Source organism: Furipterus horrens, unplaced genomic scaffold, assembly GCF_987537825.1.
Source record: "Furipterus horrens unplaced genomic scaffold, mFurHor1.1.pri manual_scaffold_11, whole genome shotgun sequence".
NCBI lineage: Eukaryota > Metazoa > Chordata > Mammalia > Chiroptera > Furipteridae > Furipterus > Furipterus horrens.
Window position 1 is genome coordinate 16,633,676 of NW_028327181.1, and position 21,432 is coordinate 16,655,107.

Genomic DNA, 21,432 nt, shown 5'->3' on the forward strand with positions numbered 1-21,432 from the left:
AGGGTTTATAAAGCCTTAAAAATATATATAAATACTAAAATAAATGTAAGGTTCCTACTTCGCGGATTTTCACCTATCGCGGGGGGTCTAGAACGTAATACTCGCGATAAGTGAGGGAACACTGTATGCAACAGTGCTATTAACTGTAGTCACCATGCTGTACATTACATCCCATGACTTATTTACCTCATAACTGGAAGTTTGCATCTTTTGACCCCCTTCGCCCTCCCCCCTTCTTGAAACACATTCCTCACTTGGCTTCTGGGATCCCAATTTCCTTCCTACCTCTCTGGTCTCTCCCTAACTTCAAACTGGTGCCATGCCAGGATTCAGACCTCTTCTCTGTTTATGCTCTCCTCCTAGAGATGCTCAGCCAGTCCCATCTTTAAATAACTAGATAATGATGATTCCCTCACTGCTCCTGCAGAGACCTCCAGATCCACATTTCCAGCTGGCTACCCAACAAATCCACTATGATCCAACTGAGTTTAGATGAATTCCTGATGCTCTCTGTTTTTCAACCTGTTCCTTCCCCAGAGGTGTTCATCTGTAGCAGACACTAGCCAGGCGCCACTTCCTCTTCTTCCTGGGCACTGAAGAGACATTTCCCAGCCTCCCTTGCAGTAGCGTGTGACCACAGTACTGAGTTCCAACCAATGTGAGGACCATTCAGGCTTCCCTGCCACTCAGCTCTAGGCTTTCCCTTTTCAGCCTGCTTGATGCAAACATGCAGACCTTGGGGAGGTTCGTGTTAGAGAAGGCAACAAACTGGGTTTCAAACCACTGCTGCCCTGCCTATTAAGAGTACCCACTGGCACTTCACAAGGTCATGACAAACTTTTATTATGTTGAGTCACTGAGATCCTGGGGTTCACCTGCTACCATAGCAGCATTTTAGTACACTATCTCAACCAAAGAAACAAACAAACGGCACCGGCACTTACCCAGCTACACAGGCCCAAAACCTAGGACTCCTTCTGAAGTCCTTCTTTCTTACTACCCACATTAAGTGTGCTGGTAAGGAATGAACACTCTACCTTGAAAACAGTATATCCTTATCTGCCTCCTTCTCATTGCAACCCTTACAGGCGTACCTCAGAGATGTTGCAGGTCTGGTCTCAGGCCACTGCAACAAAGAAAGTATCACAATGATGCGAGTCGTAATCTTTTTGCTGGTAGAGGGTCTTGCCTTCAATTTGTAAGAAAAACACAGCATCTGTGAGGCGCAACAAAATGACGTACGCCTTTACTCTCACCCTAGCCCAAGCCACCTGACCTCTTACCCATGACAGCAATAGCCCACTCTCCCTGTCCTACTCCTGGCCCTTCCAAATTCTATTCACCACAGAACAGTCAGAGTGATCTTTTCAAAAGAGAAAGTAAGACCAGTATAACGAGTCCTTGCTGAACTCTCAGATCTCCTGTTGCTTCCTCTCTCCTCCTCACTGGCCACACCTGCACCTCCTCCCGCACCTTTGCATTTGCTGTTTGTTCTCCTGGGCTCACCCATCTATGCGGCTCACTCCCTTACCATTCAGTTCGCCACTCAAATGCTTCCTCCTCAGTTTGGTTTTTCCTGACCACCTTGTGCCCAAGAGCGGCCTCTCTCAAGCCCCCTTAATGATCCTCCTTTATTTTCCTTCCTAGCACTTCTCACTACCTGAAATAAACAGATTCCATATATATTCATTTACTTGTTAACTGTCTGTATGCCTGTACAAATGCAGGGGTTTGTCTGTCTTCTCAGTGGGCTACAATTCCAACAATGAGATTAAGCTCCAGGGCGAAGAATGGATAAAATCAACCAGATATCCCTTCCACGTGTTGAATTCATGGGGGGCGGGGGGGAATCCTGCAAGCAGGTGATTAAAGCCCATGATTGTGTGGCTCAAATCTCAGTTCTGCCACTTATTATTTGTGTGACCTGAGGAACTTCCTTAATTCCAAGCCTCCATTCCCCACCTGTAAAAACAGAACCTACACCTCATTAAGAGTGAGACAATCATGTAAAACCCTCAGCCCAGGGCCTGGCACCTAGTTATATGTTACTATGTATATTAAAAGTAATATTAAAAGTTATAATTACTATACAGTATTCCCTCATTTATCGCGGGTATTACATTCTAGACACCCCCACAATAGGTGAAAATCCGTGAAGAAGGAACCTTACATTTATTTTAGTATTTACTGTACAGTACTGCAAAATCCCACAATACAGCGAAAAATCCGCGATAATTAAATATAATATTTTTAAAAATCCCGCGATACAGTGAGGCTGCAATAAGTGAACCACGATATAGAGAGGGACTACTGTATATATTAAAAGTACTAGAGTTGAGCCCTGGCTGGTGTGGCTCAGTGGACTGAGCACTGGCCTGCAAACTGAAGGGCTGCCAGTTCAATTCCCAGTCAGGGCACAAGCCAGGTTGCAGGCCAGCTCCCTGTTTGGGGGCATGGGAGAGGCAACCCACTGATACTTCTCTCACACATCAACATTTCTCTCCCTCGCTTTCTCCCTCCCATCCCCCATCTCTAAAAATAAATAAAATTTTTAATAAATAATTTTTTTAAAGTAATACAGTTGATATTCATCTGGCACACACTGAGATGGCCACGTTAACTGTCTATGACCAGGGTCCGTGCTGACTGGTCTGTGCCCATATTATCAGTTATTATAAAAATATTGTTAACATCACCTCTGATGGTAACATTTTAACTATAGTTGTTATAGCTTTCCTGCTTCCTAAAAATGAAGTGGCAGGCCTCTTGACAGCCTTATTTCACGTTCTATCTTATATTATTTAGTAGAGTGTTTCCTCCCTCTCCTACTAAACTGTAAAGTTCTTTAAAAACAAGGCCTATTTCAAATATATCTCTTAATTCCTCTCTTTCCCCCCACTCTCCGGCACCATGAGCTGCAGTGGTAGGAATGTCATAAATATTATTGAATGTGAATCTTACACAAGCAACCACTCCCTAAGTACTGCGTCCATACTTGCCTGAACCTAAGAATTATCTGGGACACCTGTATTCCCAACCTGCACCTACTGAATCTGAATTTGGCAGCAGGGTGGGGACATATCTGGGAACCTCTATTTCTAATACAAATATCCACCCCATTCTTTTATCAAACAAGTCTGGGAAACATGGTCCTAAATTATTCCCCAGGATATTGCTTTCTCTTTGCTCTATCACCTATCACACATCACCCAGTTCCTGAAAAATTTCCTGCAATATAAGGCTTTGATCTATGTGTCTCACAGAGGCTGTTTTACTTAAAACTCAAGAGATTGTTATCTTTTTAGTTTTTTGTATCAACATGGCTTCTCTGTCTTGATATGTAATACCTTTGAAAATTAAGACATCTTAATTGTACTCAATCCTTATTGCTCCCAATCACTGCACCTAAATCTAGTCTCACCTACCTATACTGGTACTAAAGTGTGACTTCTGTCCTTTTTAATGACAATGAGTGAGTACATCCTCCTCATCATCATTAAAAAAAATATTTTAGGAGTGTCATTTTTTAGTCGTCCCAACTCATGACACAGTTTAGAAGAATTCATGGTTGACTCAAGCAGCACACCTGGTAACAACACTGAAAACCAAAAAGACCCACCTGTCCAAATTCTAACAGTTACTACAGCACTGCAGAGACCCCCCCCGAAGAGACCCACACTATCTTTGAATAGTTAATAAAGGGAGAGTTGAGCTTTCCTGTCAAAGCCAATGACAGTTTTTGTCTCCTCTCAGTCCAAATTCAGTGTCCTTTAACTTCCCCAAATTACAATGATAGGTCACCTCAAGTCATAGAGCCAGCTTTGATCAACGCCTATAAAACAAACCCTGCTGGAAACATAAAAGTATCATGCGTCTCAAACCTTCCTTCACTGAAATGACACCAAGCAGCTGACTCTGAGTCACAGCGCCCAACATTTTAATCCATTTTCCGAGAGTTTCAACTGCTTCCAAGCCATTTGGTATAATAATAATGAACGATCATACGGTGGGCAGCCCGAGGGAAAAGACCTTGCATGAGACAGAAAGATACCGGGGTCGGGGTCCCGGCTCTGTTACTAACTGGCTGGACGAAACTGAGCAAGTCCTTCCCTCTCTCAGGGCCTCAACTTCGCCAACTCCAAACACAGCTGAATTTAGATGACCCCTCGGGTCTCTGTCAGCTCTCAGAACCTGAGTTGGGAGTCACCAGGATAACCAAGACCCCGATCCCATAACAGACTACTTTGAGATTACAAAGTCCAAACCCCTTGCTTCAGAGAAAAAGAATCCGAAGTGAAAGCCGCCCGACTCCCAGCCCAGTGCTCGTCCCACATCACACCGCCCCTTCCAGGAATACGAATCCCTGACAGGCGTCCAGTCCTGACTCGACTCTAGTTGGAGCAGGCGGCTTATTCCAGTTTTCTTTTCTTTTTATTCTTTTTCATACCTCGTGCACTTTTACCTAGCTCGAAAGGGCAAAGCGAGGGCGCTTAGACCAGACTCGAACTAAACTCGGGCCGCTGCACACGGCGGTAGTCGCACCTGCTCCTGAGCTCAAGGTGAAGGTGGGTGGCTCTGTCTCCACGGCGAATCGGGAGAGAAAAACGATTCCTCTCTCCCGACCCCAGGTTGGCCCTCGTCGCCCCCTTCCCTGAGACGGTCTCCCCAAGCACTGTACCTGCTCCGCCACAGCGTGACCCCACGCAGCAATCTCAGGTACCGATACCCCACGGAAGCCGCCATCTTGTCTCCTCCTTCTCAGTGAGCCACACCCCCTCATTTGCACGAGAGGCGCACGCCTGTGGCGTCACGAGCCTCGAGCTCATGGGGCCAATAAGGAACACAGGGGCGTGTGGGCGGAGTCGCCTGAGCTCCTCCCCACCGCTGGTGCCCGCCCCACCAGCGTGGGGATTCGGGCGCCTCCAAGCTAGATTGGGGGTAGGTGTGGAGGGTGCTGCCCTCCGCTGTGCTAGACCTGGGCCCGGGCACAGCGCTGCTTGTGGAGATATGTTCGTATGTCCAACTATAATATATACTTGTATATGTCTTCTTTTAGTTCTGACAGTTTTTAACATTTTAATGCTTATGCAAATTCTAGGTTGTTACATTTTCCTGCTGGATTTGCCCTTTTTACTATGATGAATGTTAATTGTCTCTAATAATGCAATTTGCCTTAATGTCTGGCCATATCTGATATATATGCTGTTTTTGTTGTTTAGTGTGTCTTTTTCCATTATTATGTCTTCAAATTCTATGTCTCCTGAACAGCATATTATTGCGTCTTGTTTTTAGTCTGACAATATTCATCTTTTAATCGAAGCTTTTAGTCTATCAAGTTACCCATAGATATGGATTTAAATCTTACATTTTCTATTTAACCAAATTGTTTTATATTCCCTTTTCTCAACTACTTTTGGATGTATTTTTTTCTTAATTATTTCAATCTCTCATCTGTTAACTGATTATAAATTCTGTAATCTTTTAATGGTTACCCTAGAGATTAAAACATGTAATTGGTACATACACAGAAATGAATAATTTTAAGTACAATTCAGTGAGGTTTGATAAATGTGTAGTCATGCAACCATTATCCTAGAACATTCCGACTCTACCATACAGTCTCTGCTATGCACAGGCAATTACTGTTCTGACTTCTAGCACTGTATTAGTGTAGCCTGTTCTTAAACTTCATATGAAAATGGAATCATACAATGTGGCCTCTCAAAAATTTTATTTATTTATTTATAGAGCAAGCAGAAGAGAGGGAGAAAGAGAAGGAAACATGGATTAGTTGTTACCTCTTGTTCGCACCCCAACCGGGGCCAAACCTACAACCCAGGTATGTACGCTGACCAATAATCAAACCAGTGACCTTTCACTTTGCAGGACCACACGACGCCCAAGCAATTGAGCCACATCGGTCAGGGCTGTTTGGCCTCTTTTGCTTAGGATAATGTTTTTGAGATTCAAATATGTTCTGTACATTGATAGTTCAGTTGTGTTTACTGCTGAGTAATATTCCATTACATATACACAACAGTCTGTCCTTCTTTTGATGGGCATTCGAGTTCTTTCTGGCTTGTGGTTATTATGAATAAAACTGATGTAAACTTACCTGTACAAGTATTTTTGTTACTACCAGTTCTCCTTTCTCTTGGGACTGAAATTACTGGGTTGTAGGGTAGGGTAGATATTTAATTTGATGTAAGAACTTGCCAAATGGTTTTCCAAAATGGTTGTATTATCTTACATTCCTACCTGCAATGTATGAGTTCTGATTGCTTAACATTTTCACCAGTGTTAATTTTAGCTGTTCTAATGGATGATGTTATATCTCATTATGGCTTAAATATATTATCCAGGTTAGTGATGTTGAGCACTTATGTGCTTATCGATCATTTGTATTTGTGATGTCTTCTCAAGTTGTATCCCCTACTTTAAAAAATTCAGTTGTTGAATTTTTATTATTGAGTTGTCAAGTCCTTTGTCAGATATATATGTATTGCAAGTATTTCTTCCAGCCTGTGGCTGATCTCTTCATATTCTTAATGGAGTGTCTTGATAAACAGAAGTTTTTAATTATAATGTTTGTTTTTTAGTTTTTTTTAAGCCTAAGAAATATTTGTTTACTCAAGACTATAATGATATTCTCCTATTTTTCTAGAAGCTGTGCAGTTTTCTTATATTTTGTTGTATGGCTCATCTCAATTTGTGTGTATGAAGTTACATTCATTTTTCCATAAACTTATCCAATTGTTCCAGCACTATCACTGAAAAGGGAAGGTGAATGAAGGAAATTTCTGGGGCAATGGAAATATCTAGGTAGTGGTTACAGTTGTGTATACATTTACCAGAACTCATCAAAAAACACATGTAAGTTCTGTGCATTCTCCAGTGGGTAAATTACATATCGATTAAAAAAAAAAATCCAGGAAAACTAAAAGAAAGACAAAAACTAGTGAATTAAGCTTGGTTGAGGAAGTTTGCTCCATGAAAACTTCTCCAGTTCCTCTGACTGGTCATGCAGCCAAAAATAAGTTTGAGTAAAAAAAAAAAAGAAAAAAGAAACAAACCAACAGTTTTCTACTTTCGCTTTCCAGAGACCATTTCTAAAATGACCCTCTAAGTGCCAGGCTTGATGTGCAAGTGAGGGACATGAAGTCTCTTCTTCCCAGCTCATGAACTGTCACACCAGTTCCTAGTGGTACTAAAAGGAAGAGGAAACACTGGAGCTGCTTGAGGTAGATTTGAAGGATTTTGCTATGATCGAGTGAAACCCTTGGCTATAGACTCCTCTATTTTGACACACACTGGACTACAAGCTTTCAGCTACTACTGTTTTGACAAATTTTGTTTCATCTCACCTCCAGCCCCTGACTTCTCAGTTAAAGTTCTCCCAAAGCTGTGCTGCAGACCTAAATGTGGTGCATGACCTGTAGGTTGTGGGTCCAAGTGCCACCATTGTCCCAGGAAAAGCTATCGTTATACAACAGGAGCAGAGGAACAGCTCACAAATGGAGTCGCTTATTGACCTCAAACAGGTATGTGCAGTTTGCATGATGCAGCCACAGTGAAGGTATTACCCTAAAAGTAGCTCCTGGGTGGCTCTTGGACAACAGTAACTAAATTCTAGTCCCAACCTCATGATATTACAGGTAAAATTTTAACTTATTAATGCCAAGTCACAGGAATAAAATAACAGCCTTGAGAATTATTTGAAAGGTTTCAAAAATTTTTTTATTTTCATAAATTAACACACATTAAAGTGGGGATTTTAGAGGCACAAACTACAGAAAAGGAACTGCGGGGGGGCATCATGTATGCCAATGTTACCAAAAAAAAAAAAAGTACAAAATGTCACTGAACTATTGACCATGATAATATATAAACACTTCAGGCAGCTATTTACTGGCCCAGACCAGCCCAAGGAGATGCTGAGGCCTCTCACCAAGAATTCAAATCCAATTCAGCACCAGAGAGGGACTCGTAAAGACATACAATGAATAAGCATCAAATCTGAGAGTATGCTGTGCTAGATGGTGGACTATATGGGGACTGTCACTGTACCATCAAAATAGCCTTTGCTTCTTTCTCAATTTGTGGTTAGGTATTAAATTTTGATTCTAGTATAACTGAGCCTTTCTCCCCAGCCATATTTTTCACGTAAGAAGTTCAGTTGTGGTTAAGGAGTCCTTCCCTTGTACGAATTCAGAAATGGCTACTCCACATATCTGGCCAATTATTTAGACTTTGGATACAGCCACCCACAATGTGGTATTTAAGAGGTCCTTTCCATGATATAAGGGGAAAAGTTTACTGAAACAAAACAAGGGAAATTAAAAAGCACCCCCAGGTAACGGGAGCAAGGATTACTGCCTGAAAGTAGGTCTTTTGCGGATGTTGATGCATATGGCATTGATTACGAGACGGAATCCCAGTCTGGAGACGAACGCTGGCTCTGAGTTCCATGAGGCTGCACCACAGCTTGGGATCTGTTGCCCTTGTCATGCACACTCTGTGCTACTCTTGGCTGGGCAGGCAGGGGATAAGCCATGAGGGCTGTGGGGGCATCGTGCCCAGAAGATGGGATCTGGAATTACCTCAAATAGGCTCTGGCACCCACTCAAAAGACTCTTTCAGGCAAAATTGTGACAAAGTGTCATGATTTTCACAGCTCTTGGAGGAGCGCAGAGTTTTGGGATTCACAGCATGAGTTTCTGAGCTTTTCAGGCTCCAATAAGGCAAACGCTACATGTCTTTCCACTGTACCTCCCTCAACTGTAGCTCTCAGAGTAAGATCAGTAAGGAAAAGTGGACATAATCTGGTTTAAAAGGTGATGAGGTATGAAGAAATGAAGCTGGAAAGGAGACCAAAAGAAAAGAAGTGGGGGAGGCAAATATAGTTATAAATTAAAGATGAAAAAACCCATAGTTCAAAGTTTCATTGAAAAACTGATGGGCAGAACCCCGATTGAACCTGAGATTTCTCCTCTCTTTCCCATATCAATAACACCAAACCAGAGTTGAGTAAGTTACAGTTAACTGTATTTCCCCACTACTTTGGTGGGAAGTCCCCAAACTCAGAAATTATACCAACTCCCAACCCAGAACCAGACCCTGCAGCTCTGGGCAGGTGGTGTGCCAACAGCCAACGCCTCCTATCAGGCTCCAAGGACCACAGACAGTGGTGCAGCTGATCAGGCCAATGGCGAAATCAGATATTAAGACAGGTGTGGCTAGAACCAGTCTATCACCTTCAGGTAAGCAATTTCAAGTTTGCAATGGGGACCCGTTCTTAACTTTGAAGAGGGGGAAGGGCCCTTGCCAGAGGGCATGCCAAGAATTTCAAAGATACACAGGGTTGAGCTCAGAGCAGCTTCTCTTCCCACATTCCCAGGACAAGGAAGGAGCCCTGGTCTCCATTTCCTCCAGTTCTCCCTTCCCAGATGGCAGTGTCCAAATCACTGCTCCTGGCCCTTAAAATGCCAGGCCTGTAATGGGCAAACTTGAAATCGTATCTCTGTAATGTTGGTGATACCACAGTTGTGCCCACCTCAACTTGGGTCTGCGGGATGAAGTGGCTTCTGCATCGCTGACGCGTCTACACTGGCAATGGAGCTGACAAACAGGGCTCTGTTAACTCACTGGGAGTTTGCAAGCTTGTCCAGCAATAGTTCCCTAAAAACGTTTCTACAAGGGCACAATGTATTAATCATCCCAGTCCCTAAAGCAAAAAGACAGAGAGAAGCATTTAGTGTCTACAGACCCTGTCCCAGGAAGGGAGAGGTACTGAGGTGAAACACAGGTCGTATCTATACAGTCTAGGCAAAGTGGATGGAGAACCGCAGAATCTGGTTCACATCGTTCAAAGCCAGTGTGGAAACCTGGCTCTCTTCTAACGCTATTTGGCCATGCCCTTAGAAGCCTCAGTGGCTTACTAGGTGTGTATTTAACTTACTAAATGCTATGTCTGAGGCAGTGGGCCTAGAAGACAGATGTGGCACTTTGTTTTTTCCTGCTCATGTCAATTTTTCTGCTCCAGTGTGGCGTAGACTGTCAACCTGCAAAGGAAAGGCACATAGAGACCCCCACCCCCCCATCTCCCCACCCACTAACAAATGGGGAAACGAAAGAAACCCAGGAGACACACTCCAGGACGGCAGGCACCACTCACTCTCCTCTAACAGACTGACTTGAAAATGTCTCTGGAGCTTTGACAGTTCCCACTGGCAGTGGATTCCCAGCAGTGGCTCCTACAAGGATGGAAAGAGGTGAGCACTGTCCCGAGGCTGGGTCTAGTATCCCATTCACCAGCCAAGGAATGTTAATTCTCTGAACTTTTGTTTTGAGAGAGAGAGAGAGAGAGAGAGAGAGAGAGAGAGAGAGAGAGAGAGAGAGAGAGAGAGAGAGAGAGAGAGAGAGAGAAAGAGAGAAAGAGAAAGAAGGATAAAACACAAGGGAAGGAGGCAGGGGAAGCAGGGTGAGGGGACACAGGGATTAGTGGAAAAGGAATGAAACCTCTGGGCCTGCTAACCCACACAGCACCCCTCCGCCCGTAGACTCCTGTAGGCACAAAAGCAGCTCAGCGGACTCTGGCATTCTACATTTCCAGTAGGTTTGACACAGGAACCCAGAATGCAATGAGGTGTCCTCAGAGAGGGCTGGTTGTGGAATCTCGTGATCCCACCACAAATGCATCACGGAGTTTGAACCATGTTGCATCACCTCTTTCCACTCAGAGCAGGGGGCTGGCCTTTATCACCACCTAAGCTGTTGTACCCAACTTTGTTACGTACCAACACCACTTCAGAAAAACCCATTAAAAGACCACACCCAACCCTCACACTTTTAAATGATTGGGAGAGAAACCTGCTCTTACTTCCATCATTAAAATTAATACATCTACTTACTTAGTGGGCAAGAGTGAGAACCCAGATGAAAAAAGTGCTCCCTCTAATCAATTACACTAGAAGGTGGAGGTGGGGGAAGGATTGCTTGAAATACATGAATGGAAAACTGTCTCTCCACTGTCCCATACCATGCACTGATAAACTGGGTCAAATGTCTACCATCTATTCTGAAGACATGTATTGTCTTTCTCCTCAATGTATTAAAAAAATTGTTTTAAAATCACATTTAAAGGCTCCAAACATGCAGCAATTAAAAATAAAAGGAAATAAAACAAATGAAAATAACACCACAACATTAAAAAGTGCAACTTACTTCGAATGGGGCCTGGACGGGCTCCTCTGGCACTAGTGACCCACAGTCACAGAGGGAGAAAAAAAATGATGGGATAAAGCCACACACACACACACACACACACACACAAACACACACACGTTCTGGGCAGACAGACTTAAAGGATTAGAAAACAGCACAGGCTCATCTTTACTCACTACTAAAGTGAGCCACTGAGACCACGAAGGACAGGACAGGACACCAGGTCCCCCTCCCTAGGCAACGTCTCTAAATAATCTTGGTCTAGCACCACCGTAAACAACGTGGAACTTTCACATGGATGTGCAAATGCAGTGAGTCCTTGGAATCCTAGTGTTACTGAAGGTATGCTGTGTCTTCCTCCTCTGGATGGCAGAGTGTGGGAGGAGGAGGCCAGATGTCATTCAGGACCACTTCCAGGAGAAAGGGAGCTTTCCTGAGGTTCTATACTCAGCAGGAGAAGTAGAGGACCCTCCTTCACCAGTTTGTAAAAAGGTTGCACCTTGAAACAGGTAAAAATCCATGGACTGCATTTTGAGTGGTTTGGGCATAGGGCAAAATTAGGCAACCTCTTTTAAGGAGGCCCAGAAAACCTAACATTAAGACCCCCAAACCAATTGCTTCTCAACAGCCAGGCGATGGCTCCTGTTCCTCTTCCTTGGCAAAGAAGGTCTCTAGTTCCATTAATTTTTGTATCAAAAGGGCATCTAGCTCTCGACTCTGCAGTGCCGCCTTCTGGGCTCTGGTGAAGCTGCCTGACACCTTGACCTTACCACGAGCTCTCCTCTTTCGTGGGACTGTAAAATCCTGAAATTCTAGAACTCTTTTCCTTTTCTGTTGGCTGATTGAAATTAGCATACCATTTCGTTCCTTAGGTTCCTCAAAGATGGTCTCTAAACACCTAAGGGTAAAATACAAAACAGAATCACCCATAAACAGACCCACAAGGCAACACTTCTAGTCAACAGGGGCTGAGAGTTACTTGTACCAACAAATCCTTAATTGTTTCCTCTGGCCAGTATCTATTTCTTGTTTAAAAAATTATGTAAAGGTAAAGAAAAAAATAAGACCAACCCCTAAGAGGCAACACCAGCACCATACTTTTGAGTATCCTTTCAAAGTCACTCAATGTACAGACATGCCCATTTGTGTAAATGTCTAGATAAGTAAACATTTTAAAATTAACAAGCTACATAGGTCTCTGTTATATACTCTTTTTTGTTTGTTTTTATACAACCCTTTAAAAACATAGAAATCATTTTTATTTCAAAGGCCATTAAAATCCAAAAGGGAGAAAGAAACAGAACATTGGCTGGATCTGGCCTGTTGTCTGCTGGACCAGGGCCCATATCCTTTTTCTTTTTGGCCTTACTCCAGTCATAGCAAACCACACACACTGCCCTATGCACTGGGCCTCCCTGGCCTATCAATAACTAAGACTGTTACAATTTAGGACACAGGTATCTGATTCATTTTCTTAAATGGCTATACAGTATATTCCATTGCAAGGATGAGTCACAATTTAATCAGAATCCTACTAATGGATATTTTAAGTTTTTTCTAATTCTTTCATATTTTTTAGCAATTCTCCAATAAAGTCTTGTCTTAGAACAAATGTTTGTTTTGTAAGATAAAATTCTAGAACTCTCTTGCTACATCCTAGACACCATAGGAATTTACATGTTTAATAACCTGAACTGGATTCAGACCCAAAGGCAGTGTGAAACCTTTTCGTTATATGAGTTTGGAATCCTATATCTGAAGATCAATGACTATTAAGACAGCCAGCATATTTAGTAAAAACTCCAGTACAAACTAAAAGGAAACTACATTTTCTGTACCAATACACATTTCTTTCCAATTACACCACTGACCACAATTCAAGTGCTGGGGAGTAAAAATATCAATTCTAGCAATTTCTAAGACCCAACATTGGAAGAATGTGAACATACCCTTTTTATAGTTAAAAAATTGGAGATTTACATCAATCGTTTCAGAAGCCCTCCCCATCTATTATTCCCTACTCATGTGTACCTACCTGTTTGCAGGAGGAGACTTATAATTCTTGTTGGTATATATTTCTTCTAAGCTGAACTCCTTTTTCTTTAACCTGAGAAGAGAACAAAATAAATTTGTCATTTTCTCTTAAAAAAGATGATAGGCTTTCTAACTCTGTCCTTTCCATGCATATATGAGTACTTTCAGCTTTTCTATAATACATTTTAGGTGTGTCTCATGTGAACAACATGTACTGGATTTTCTTTTCTGGGCTGCCATTCTTTAACTTTATGAAGTTTAGTTCATTTATATTATACTTATTGGGAATGATATAGCTGAATTTATATATGTCACCTCATTTTACAGCTTCTTTTTCTTCTACTTATTTGACTGTCCCCCCATCTATGTCTCTCTTTTACCCCCATTTTTGGCTTGGAAATTATACATTCTTCTATTCTGTTAGTACTTGGCAATAATTTTTTTTTTAAAGATTTTATTTATTTTTTAGAGAGGGGAAGAGAGGGAGGAGGAGGGAGAGGAACATCAATGTGCGAGAGAAACATGGACTGATTGCCTCTCACACGCCCTCAACTGGGGGCCTGGCCCACAACATAGGCATGTGCCCTGACCAGGAATCGAACAGCAATCCTTCAGTTTGCACCAACAAATCCTTAACTGTTGGGTCACTGACCCATTATTTCTAAAGTCTAATAACAGAGTTTGATTTAGGTATGCATACATTTTCTGAAGCAATATCATGCTTTCTACCATACTCTTCATAATTTTTAATTTTAGCCCATTATATTATTACAAATTCAGTAATGAGAAAGCATTGTTGTTTTAATAATGTATTAAAATAAATAAGTTAACTATATTTCTTATACCTGATTTTAATTTTGACTTATCTTTTACAAATCTACCTTACAATGTGTGTTTTATAATTTATGTCTCAACAGTTTGTATAATTTTCTTTAAGGTGAAAATTAACACATTTACTTTTTTAAAGTATATTTTATTATGTTGTTACAGTAGTCCTAATTTTTTCCCCCCTTGGCATCCCTTCGTCCGATACCCCTCTTCCCTCCAGCAACCCACCTCCGGTAGTTCATGTCCATGGGTCGTGCATATAAGCTCTTTGGCTTCTCTATTTCCTATACTATTCTTAATGTCATCCTGTCTATTTTGTCCCTGTCAATTATGATTCTTTTTTAAAATTATTGATTCTTTAAAAAAAATGTTATATGGTTTTTAATACATGTAAAAAAGCAAAATATGACAATAGCGTAGATTTGCTCTCCTCTTCCCAGTACTCCCCTTCCCTCTAGCAGTTCTACTCCCTTAGTTCATGTCCATGGGTCATGCATGTGAGTTCTTTGGCTTCACCTTTTCCTATATTATTCTTAACTTCCCCCTGTCTATTTTGTACTAACCAATTATGCTCTTTAATCCCTGCACCATTTCCCCATTTTTCCCCCCATCCCCCTCCCAGTTGAGAACCCTCCAAATGATCCCCATACCTATGATTCTATTCCTATTCTGGTCATTTGCTTAGTTTTTATTTTTTTAGGTTCTGTTGTTGATAGTTGTGAGTCTGTTGTCATTTAATTTCATAGTTTTGATCTTCTTTTTCTTAATTAAGTCCCTTTAACATTTCATATAAGGGCTTGGTGAGGATGAACTCCTTTAGCTTTACTTTGTCTGGGAAGCACTTCATCTGCCCTTGCATTCTAAATGATAGCTTTGCTGGATAAAGTAATCTTGGTTGTAGGTCCTTGCTTTGAATACTTCTTGCCAGTCTCCTCCTCCTGCCTGAAAAGATTCTTTTGAGAAATCAGCTGACAGTCTTATAGGCACCCCTTTGTAGGTAACTCTCTGCTTTTCTCTTGCTGCTTTTAAGATTCTCTCTTTATCTTTAACCTTTGTCATTTAATTATGATGTGTCTCCGTGTGGTTCTCTTTGGGTCCAATTTGTCTGGGATTCTCTGTGCTTCCTGGACTTGTATGTCTATTTCCTTCACCAAATTAAGGAAGTTTTCTTTTTCTTTTTCCAAATAAGTTTTCAATTCCTTGCTCTTCCTCTTCTCCTTCTGGCATCCCTATGATTCAGATGCTGGCACTTTTGGAGATGTCCCAGAGTTGTCTTATTCGCTCCTCATTTTTTTGAATTCTTGTTTCTTCATTCTGTACTGGTTGACTGTTTATTTCTTCCTTATGTTCCAAATTGTTGATTTGAACCCAAGCTTCCTTCCCTTCACTGTTGGTTCCCTGTGGATTTTCCTTTATCTCACTTAGTGTAACCTTCACTTCTTCCTTTATGCGCTTGCTGTACTCAGTCATTTCTCTGAGCAACCTTATCACGTGTTTGAACTCTGCATCTGATAGGTTGGCTATCTCCTTTTTGTTTAGTTCATTTTCTAGATTTTTGATCTGCTCCTTCACCAGGGTCACACTTACCCATCTCCTCAATTTGGCATCTTCCCTGCATTTGTTTCTGTGTCTTAGGTAGAGCTGCCGCACCTGTTATGTTGTAAGGGGTATTCATCAGTGTGGGGACACCTGTTTCACCACTCTGTGGCACCGTATGTTGGGGAGGGGTCAGAGCAAACAATGCTGCTTGCTTGGCTCTCGCCCCTTTTCTAGTCATTTCACCCACTTCCTCTATGCCACTGGCTCCCCTCTGTTGCCCTGGTGATAGTTCCCAGAGTAGGTAGGTTTACATACATTCTAGGACCGTGGGGGCCCACTATATACAGACTCTCCTGAGAGAGGGGCAGTTTCTTTCGCTGCACCAACCCACTGGTTTTCATAGCCAGAAGCTATGAGGCTTTATTTTCCCGGCGCTGGAACCGATGACTGCGTAGTCTAGCCTGGGGCTGGGATGGCCCCGCAGGTGTCCCTCCTGGCTTTTATCTGCCACACGCGAATGTGAGGCCACTAGTTCCACTGGCGGCGCCGCCTCACCTCTGCCACACTGTGTCCTCTCCATCCCAACTCCCTGGCTCCACTCCTCCTACCCGTCTGAATGAACATTTCTTCTTTAATTCCTTGGTTGTCAGACTTCTGTGCAGTTCAGTTTTCTGGCAGTTCTGGTTCTTTTTGTTTTGAGGTTAGTTGTAATCCTTCTTATGGTTGTACAGGGAAGCGAAGTGTGTCTACCTACATCTCCATCTTGTCCGAAGTCCCTTAACACATTTATTTAAGTTGGAAAACAGAAGAGTTAAGAAGAAAGAATGCCTTGGGTTATGAGTTTGAATAATGAAAATTGCCATTGCCATTACAGTGTACGTCAAGAATTTTCCATAAATTTAATGCACTAACTCTGCAACTCCCAAGTTTTTTTTTTTTTTTACAAAAAACTATCTGAATAAAAGTATTTTGTCAAAAGATATTTTAGGAAAAGGTTTATTAAAATCTTAGTTTTTCAACCCCTTTCATTATACTAGATTTAAATAAAGTACCTCTAAGTGAAAGAGTAACATAAACGATCAGGTATTTTGTACTTACTGGTCAGATCTTTTTTGGTGTATTTCCCACACACTGATATCCTGACTAGGTAACAGAACCTATCTAAGTCAGTGCTTTTTTGATCCTCGGCTTTCAAAAAAATTAAATGATAAAACATTGAATATAATTTGATGATAGATCTCTCTGTGATTTTTTTGGTATATTATTTGAAAGAAGTTAAAAGGATTGAATATCATTACTATATTAAAACTCTCTCCATTCCCAACTACTTATTTATATAAACAAGGTTTTTCAGAACTTTCATCTACAAGATAGATCTTATCAGATTCTGAATCCTATTTCATTCTAGTAATAATTATTATTCAATCTAGGATATCTGAAATATTTAAAAATATAAATATTTTTAAAGGCATATGATAGAATGATCAATAATAGAACTGTTAGATAAAAATACACTACATTAAGACAAAAACCATTTGGGAAAAGTGGAATATCAATCATTATCATAGTATTAGTTAACTATTTATAGTATATGTGTTGTGTGAAGCAATCTAATAGCTATGTTTTTTTTCTCAATTGGGCTATACAGTGATTTTAAACTTTGGGGATTCTTACTTACATTTTACAGAAAGTTCTGGAAGCTCAGGAAGTTTATTAAATAACTTACTTTGGGTGACTTAGGGGCCACTGTTAGGCTGCCATGAAAATATAACTCTAGAGTTCTTTTTAAAAATGTTTAAATTTTCATAGTGTGTCTGTGTAACATAAATAATTCCCAAGCTGGAATAGGCTAAATATATAATTTGGAATCATGACAAATACATAATTTGGTAATCTTTTTTCTTCCCACTTCACTTTATAGGATTAACAATTGTCTTTATCATAAAAAAGTTCGCCTTTAGAAACCAAATCTTTAAGGCTATAATATAAAACATTACATGGATCTGGCATTTTCTTTACATAAAAGAATTTAAAGTTCATAACATTTAGGTTCCTTCCTAGTTTTGTGCACAAAATGTTGTGAGCTTGGGCTGTGGGGTCAGCTAAGATCTGTGTGGGACAGAAACCGTCTGTGTCGTGGCTGACACTAGGGCCCAACAAGTTTCTTAAGCACTGAGCCTCAGCACCCTCACCTGAACCTCGGGATGACTACGGTGCTTACCTCCCAGCACCACTGACTGACAAACCGGGATTATGCATCCAAAGGAACAGCATAATGCCAGGTATGGCGAGCTTAATTACAAATGATTAGGAATGCATTAAAATATCTCTGCACATGAATCTCTGGCCACATTGCCAATGAATACTTTTGGATAAATCCTAGAAGTACAATAGCTCAGAGTATACAATCATTAAAAGGTCATTACAGTATGCCAAACAATTTTCAAAAAAAGTGAAGCTATGTGTATTAGAGAAAGAGCTCACCTTTTGGGTCGAGGGAGGCCCATGGGAGTAAGATTAGGATCTGGCTTAGGAATGGTTTTCCGGATACGAATCTGTGAGACTTTCTTTGGCCTCTTCTCTGGCTCAGCCTATTTTTAAGGGTTAAAAAGAAAGATGGTCAAGTTGCAAGACATTTAAATATAACAAGTCCCTTTTCTTGACCCTCAAGATATCACTTCCTTGGTTTACAGATCACCCTAATAAGTAGTTTATGACAAAGCTTTCCCACCTAACTTCTGGCACCAGTGTTTTCAGCAACTATCTTCCTTTATATTATTAAAAGAGAATTGTACATTCAGTTCAGGTGTTGAGTCATCAATATCCGTTGGAGACAGCAAGTGTTGCAAAACTGAAATATACAACCGTTCACTCATCCTCTTTGAATGCATGAAGCAGTTCTGTGGTCTAATTCTCTAATCATTGTTAAATTCTGTCATCAAGAAAAAAGGATCCAGAAAACAATGTAGATGAAAAGATCCAGGGCCCTGGCAGGTGGCTCAGTTGTTTGGAGCAACATCCCATAGATTGAAAGGTTGCACGTTTGATTCCCAAACAGGGCACATGCCTAGGTTGCCGGTTCAGTCCTGTATGTAAGAGGCAGCCAATCGATGTTCTCTCTCACATTGATGTTTCCCTCCTTCCCTTCCCCTCTCTCTAAAATCAATAAGCATGTCCTCAGGTGAGGATTTAAAAAAAAAAAAAAAAAAAAAAAAAAAAGAAAAAGAGAAAAAGAGAGATCTAGGGTATCCTTCAGTGGCAATCTCCAGTACTCAGCTGAAGCTAAAGGTGATAAGTAAAGATACTAAGGGGCCCACCTGTACCTATCATGTGATCTGTAGTGACTGATGGACATCTCCTGTGCCACTGCCATCTCACCCCACCAGCACTTCACACTTACCTCTTTCTGTTCTGGAGGGCTACTTTGTGGATGGGGGCACGGTGCTGTTACACCGTCCAGTTCATCTAACCCAGGAACCTGGAACTCAGAGGCTGAAAGCAGGAGCTTGCCGACAGCAGAGTCCGTTACCAAGCAAGACTTTGGTACCAAGGCAGGGAACAGAGGGTCCAGCCTAGCAGCACAGAGAGAAAAACAGAAAAGGAACTATAAGTGGATTCACTTTCTACCTCAGCACATTCAACTTAGGGTTGAAGCCTTTTTCCAGCACTGACATTTCAACCTGTTCTCTAGTCACTTCCGGACACGGCCTGTGTCTGCATGTGTAAAAATTTACAAGAATGTCACCAATGCATTTCATTGGTATGGAGCAATGAAATCATGAAAACATAATGAATAAGGAAAAATGTGAACAGGAACAGACATTTTAGAAGGGAGAGGACAATTAATGAACTAAACAAATGAAATGTGCACAGATGAGATCAATCGCATCCAGGCACTGAAGCTGGCTAAATGACCAAGAAATAGCTGGAGAGGGAACTTAGGGTACAATGAGCTGGCTAAGTGATTTTGACTTTTCTCTCTGTATCTGGTATTGATTAAGTTGCTACTTTTGATAAAACACGTTGGAATCTAAGATTCAATCTGGTTTAGAAGGAGAACAAGAGCTCAGATTCACACTGTGCCCAACCCACACCATCCGCTAGCATTTTCTCTCCCTCTCTCTTTCCCTCCCTCCCCGCCCCCTCACACACACACACACACACACACACGGCAAGCCCTCATGTGCCAGGGTGCCATTGGAGGCTTACCTCATCTGACTGCCTCTGGTGTTGTAAGCAGGTTCCATGCCTGGAAGAGGCACATATGGCAACATGGTGTGGCTGAAGTGAAGCAAAAGTACAGGAGCAATAGATTAGGGCAGTGGAACAACAGGAAAGGTTTTGATGTCATTCTGGGTTTGGCACATGACACTCAAATAAAGCCCTAGGAAGATAAGAAATGTCATTCACTCAGAAAGAAGAAACCCTCCCAGTTAGGAGAATTACATTCTTCCCATCACTGGAAGGGAGGCAGGTTGACAGGAAGATTATTTTCTAACATAAATGGAAAGAAGGTAGAAATAAACAGAGAACAGTGAGAGAAAGGAGGGGAACAAGAATGATCTTGATTCTTACAGCTTTAACTCAAGTTGTTGAAAAGGTATATTAAAGATTTTTTAAAATTTACAGATAAAAATCTTACACTATATTCAGCTCTGTATTAACTATTAAAATAAAACCTGCCAATTTCTATAACCTTACACAAAATTATGAAGAAAACCTTATTTTCTTTAAAGCCAAGTTCCACATAAAACAAGGCTCTGTAGAGGAAAACTGTTAACAAGATGGTTTGTCCCTTAACAATGAATCTTTTACTTTTACAGATGAAACAATAGTATTAATAATCACTTAAAGATACATAAATACACAACGTTGGAGAGCTTTTTGTGCTTCCTAAAGTAAAGCCTGGGTAAGTTTCTACTGAATTTAGAACATAGTACAGTATGATGACCAAACAACTCACTTCCTCCTAGAAGAGAAATTTGTTCAATGGCTAGGAAAAACACTGACTGTTCAGATTTTTGGAATGCAACTCAGTATTCTCTGAGGAGTAGTACAGATAAAAGTGGAGTAAGGCAGGATGGAATACTGGGAAAAAAGAAAAAGAAAAAGAGTGTCGGCCTGTGAACCAAATGTCGCTGGTTCGATTCCCAGTCAGGGCACAGGACTAGGTTGCACATCAGGTCCCCAGTTGGGGGCACATGAGAGGCAACCACACAGTGATGTTTCTCTCCCTCTCTTTCTCCTTTCCCCTCTCTCTAAAAAATAAACAAACAAATAAATAAAATTGTTTAAAAAAGAAAAGGAAGGAAAAGAAAAAGCTGACCAAATCAGAAATTGGGAAGCCTTAGTTCTACGTTAGGTCAGTTGAAAAACTAACCAGGTAAGTGATCTGGTTAGAAAAACACTATGTGCCTCAGGCTTGTCATCTATAAAAATGATGCCTGTTCAACCTATATTATAGAGTGGTGGAGAACAAGGTCCAAATAAGAAAATGATACGGAAACAAATTAATTTAAACTTTGTTAATTTAAGTCTTGCTTTTTGGGGCAATTCAAGTAATCACACTGAACATTTCTAAGTGTTTTTAGAAAAACAGAAAACTTCTAGACTCAAAGCCAAAGCATATGAATGTTAAGGCACTTTTAGAGACAATGAGAATAAAAAGCCCCTACCAATAGCACCCCTCCACCTTCCACTTGAATTTAAAAATAAATAAATACAATAAAATAAAGTTAATTTTAAAAACTAAAGTAAAATTAAATTAAAAAGTAAAATAAAATGCCAGATATAGAAAGTGAGGGAGAG

At 41.0% G+C, this 21,432-nt stretch overlaps 2 protein-coding genes across 2 annotated transcripts in view; both read right to left on the minus strand.

The window, feature by feature from the left end:
• PISD (phosphatidylserine decarboxylase) overlaps positions 1–4,762 on the minus strand; it is a 35,595-nt gene extending 30,833 nt beyond the window's left edge. Inside the window, exon 1 of the mRNA XM_090291616.1 lies at positions 4,679–4,762. Within this exon, the coding sequence (XP_090147742.1) occupies positions 4,679–4,743 (65 nt within the window). The 5' untranslated portion in view covers positions 4,744–4,762. The remainder of the gene's footprint in view (positions 1–4,678) is intronic.
• Positions 4,763–10,124: 5,362 nt separating this feature from the next.
• PRR14L (proline rich 14 like) overlaps positions 10,125–21,432 on the minus strand; it is a 41,375-nt gene continuing 30,067 nt past the window's right edge. The window contains exons 4-8 of the mRNA XM_090292135.1: positions 19,834–19,905; positions 19,025–19,196; positions 18,109–18,215; positions 13,259–13,330; positions 10,125–12,121 (exon numbers count right to left, since the gene is read on the minus strand). Coding sequence (XP_090148261.1) covers positions 11,845–12,121; positions 13,259–13,330; positions 18,109–18,215; positions 19,025–19,196; positions 19,834–19,905 — 700 coding nt within the window. The 3' untranslated portion in view covers positions 10,125–11,844. The remainder of the gene's footprint in view (positions 12,122–13,258; positions 13,331–18,108; positions 18,216–19,024; positions 19,197–19,833; positions 19,906–21,432) is intronic.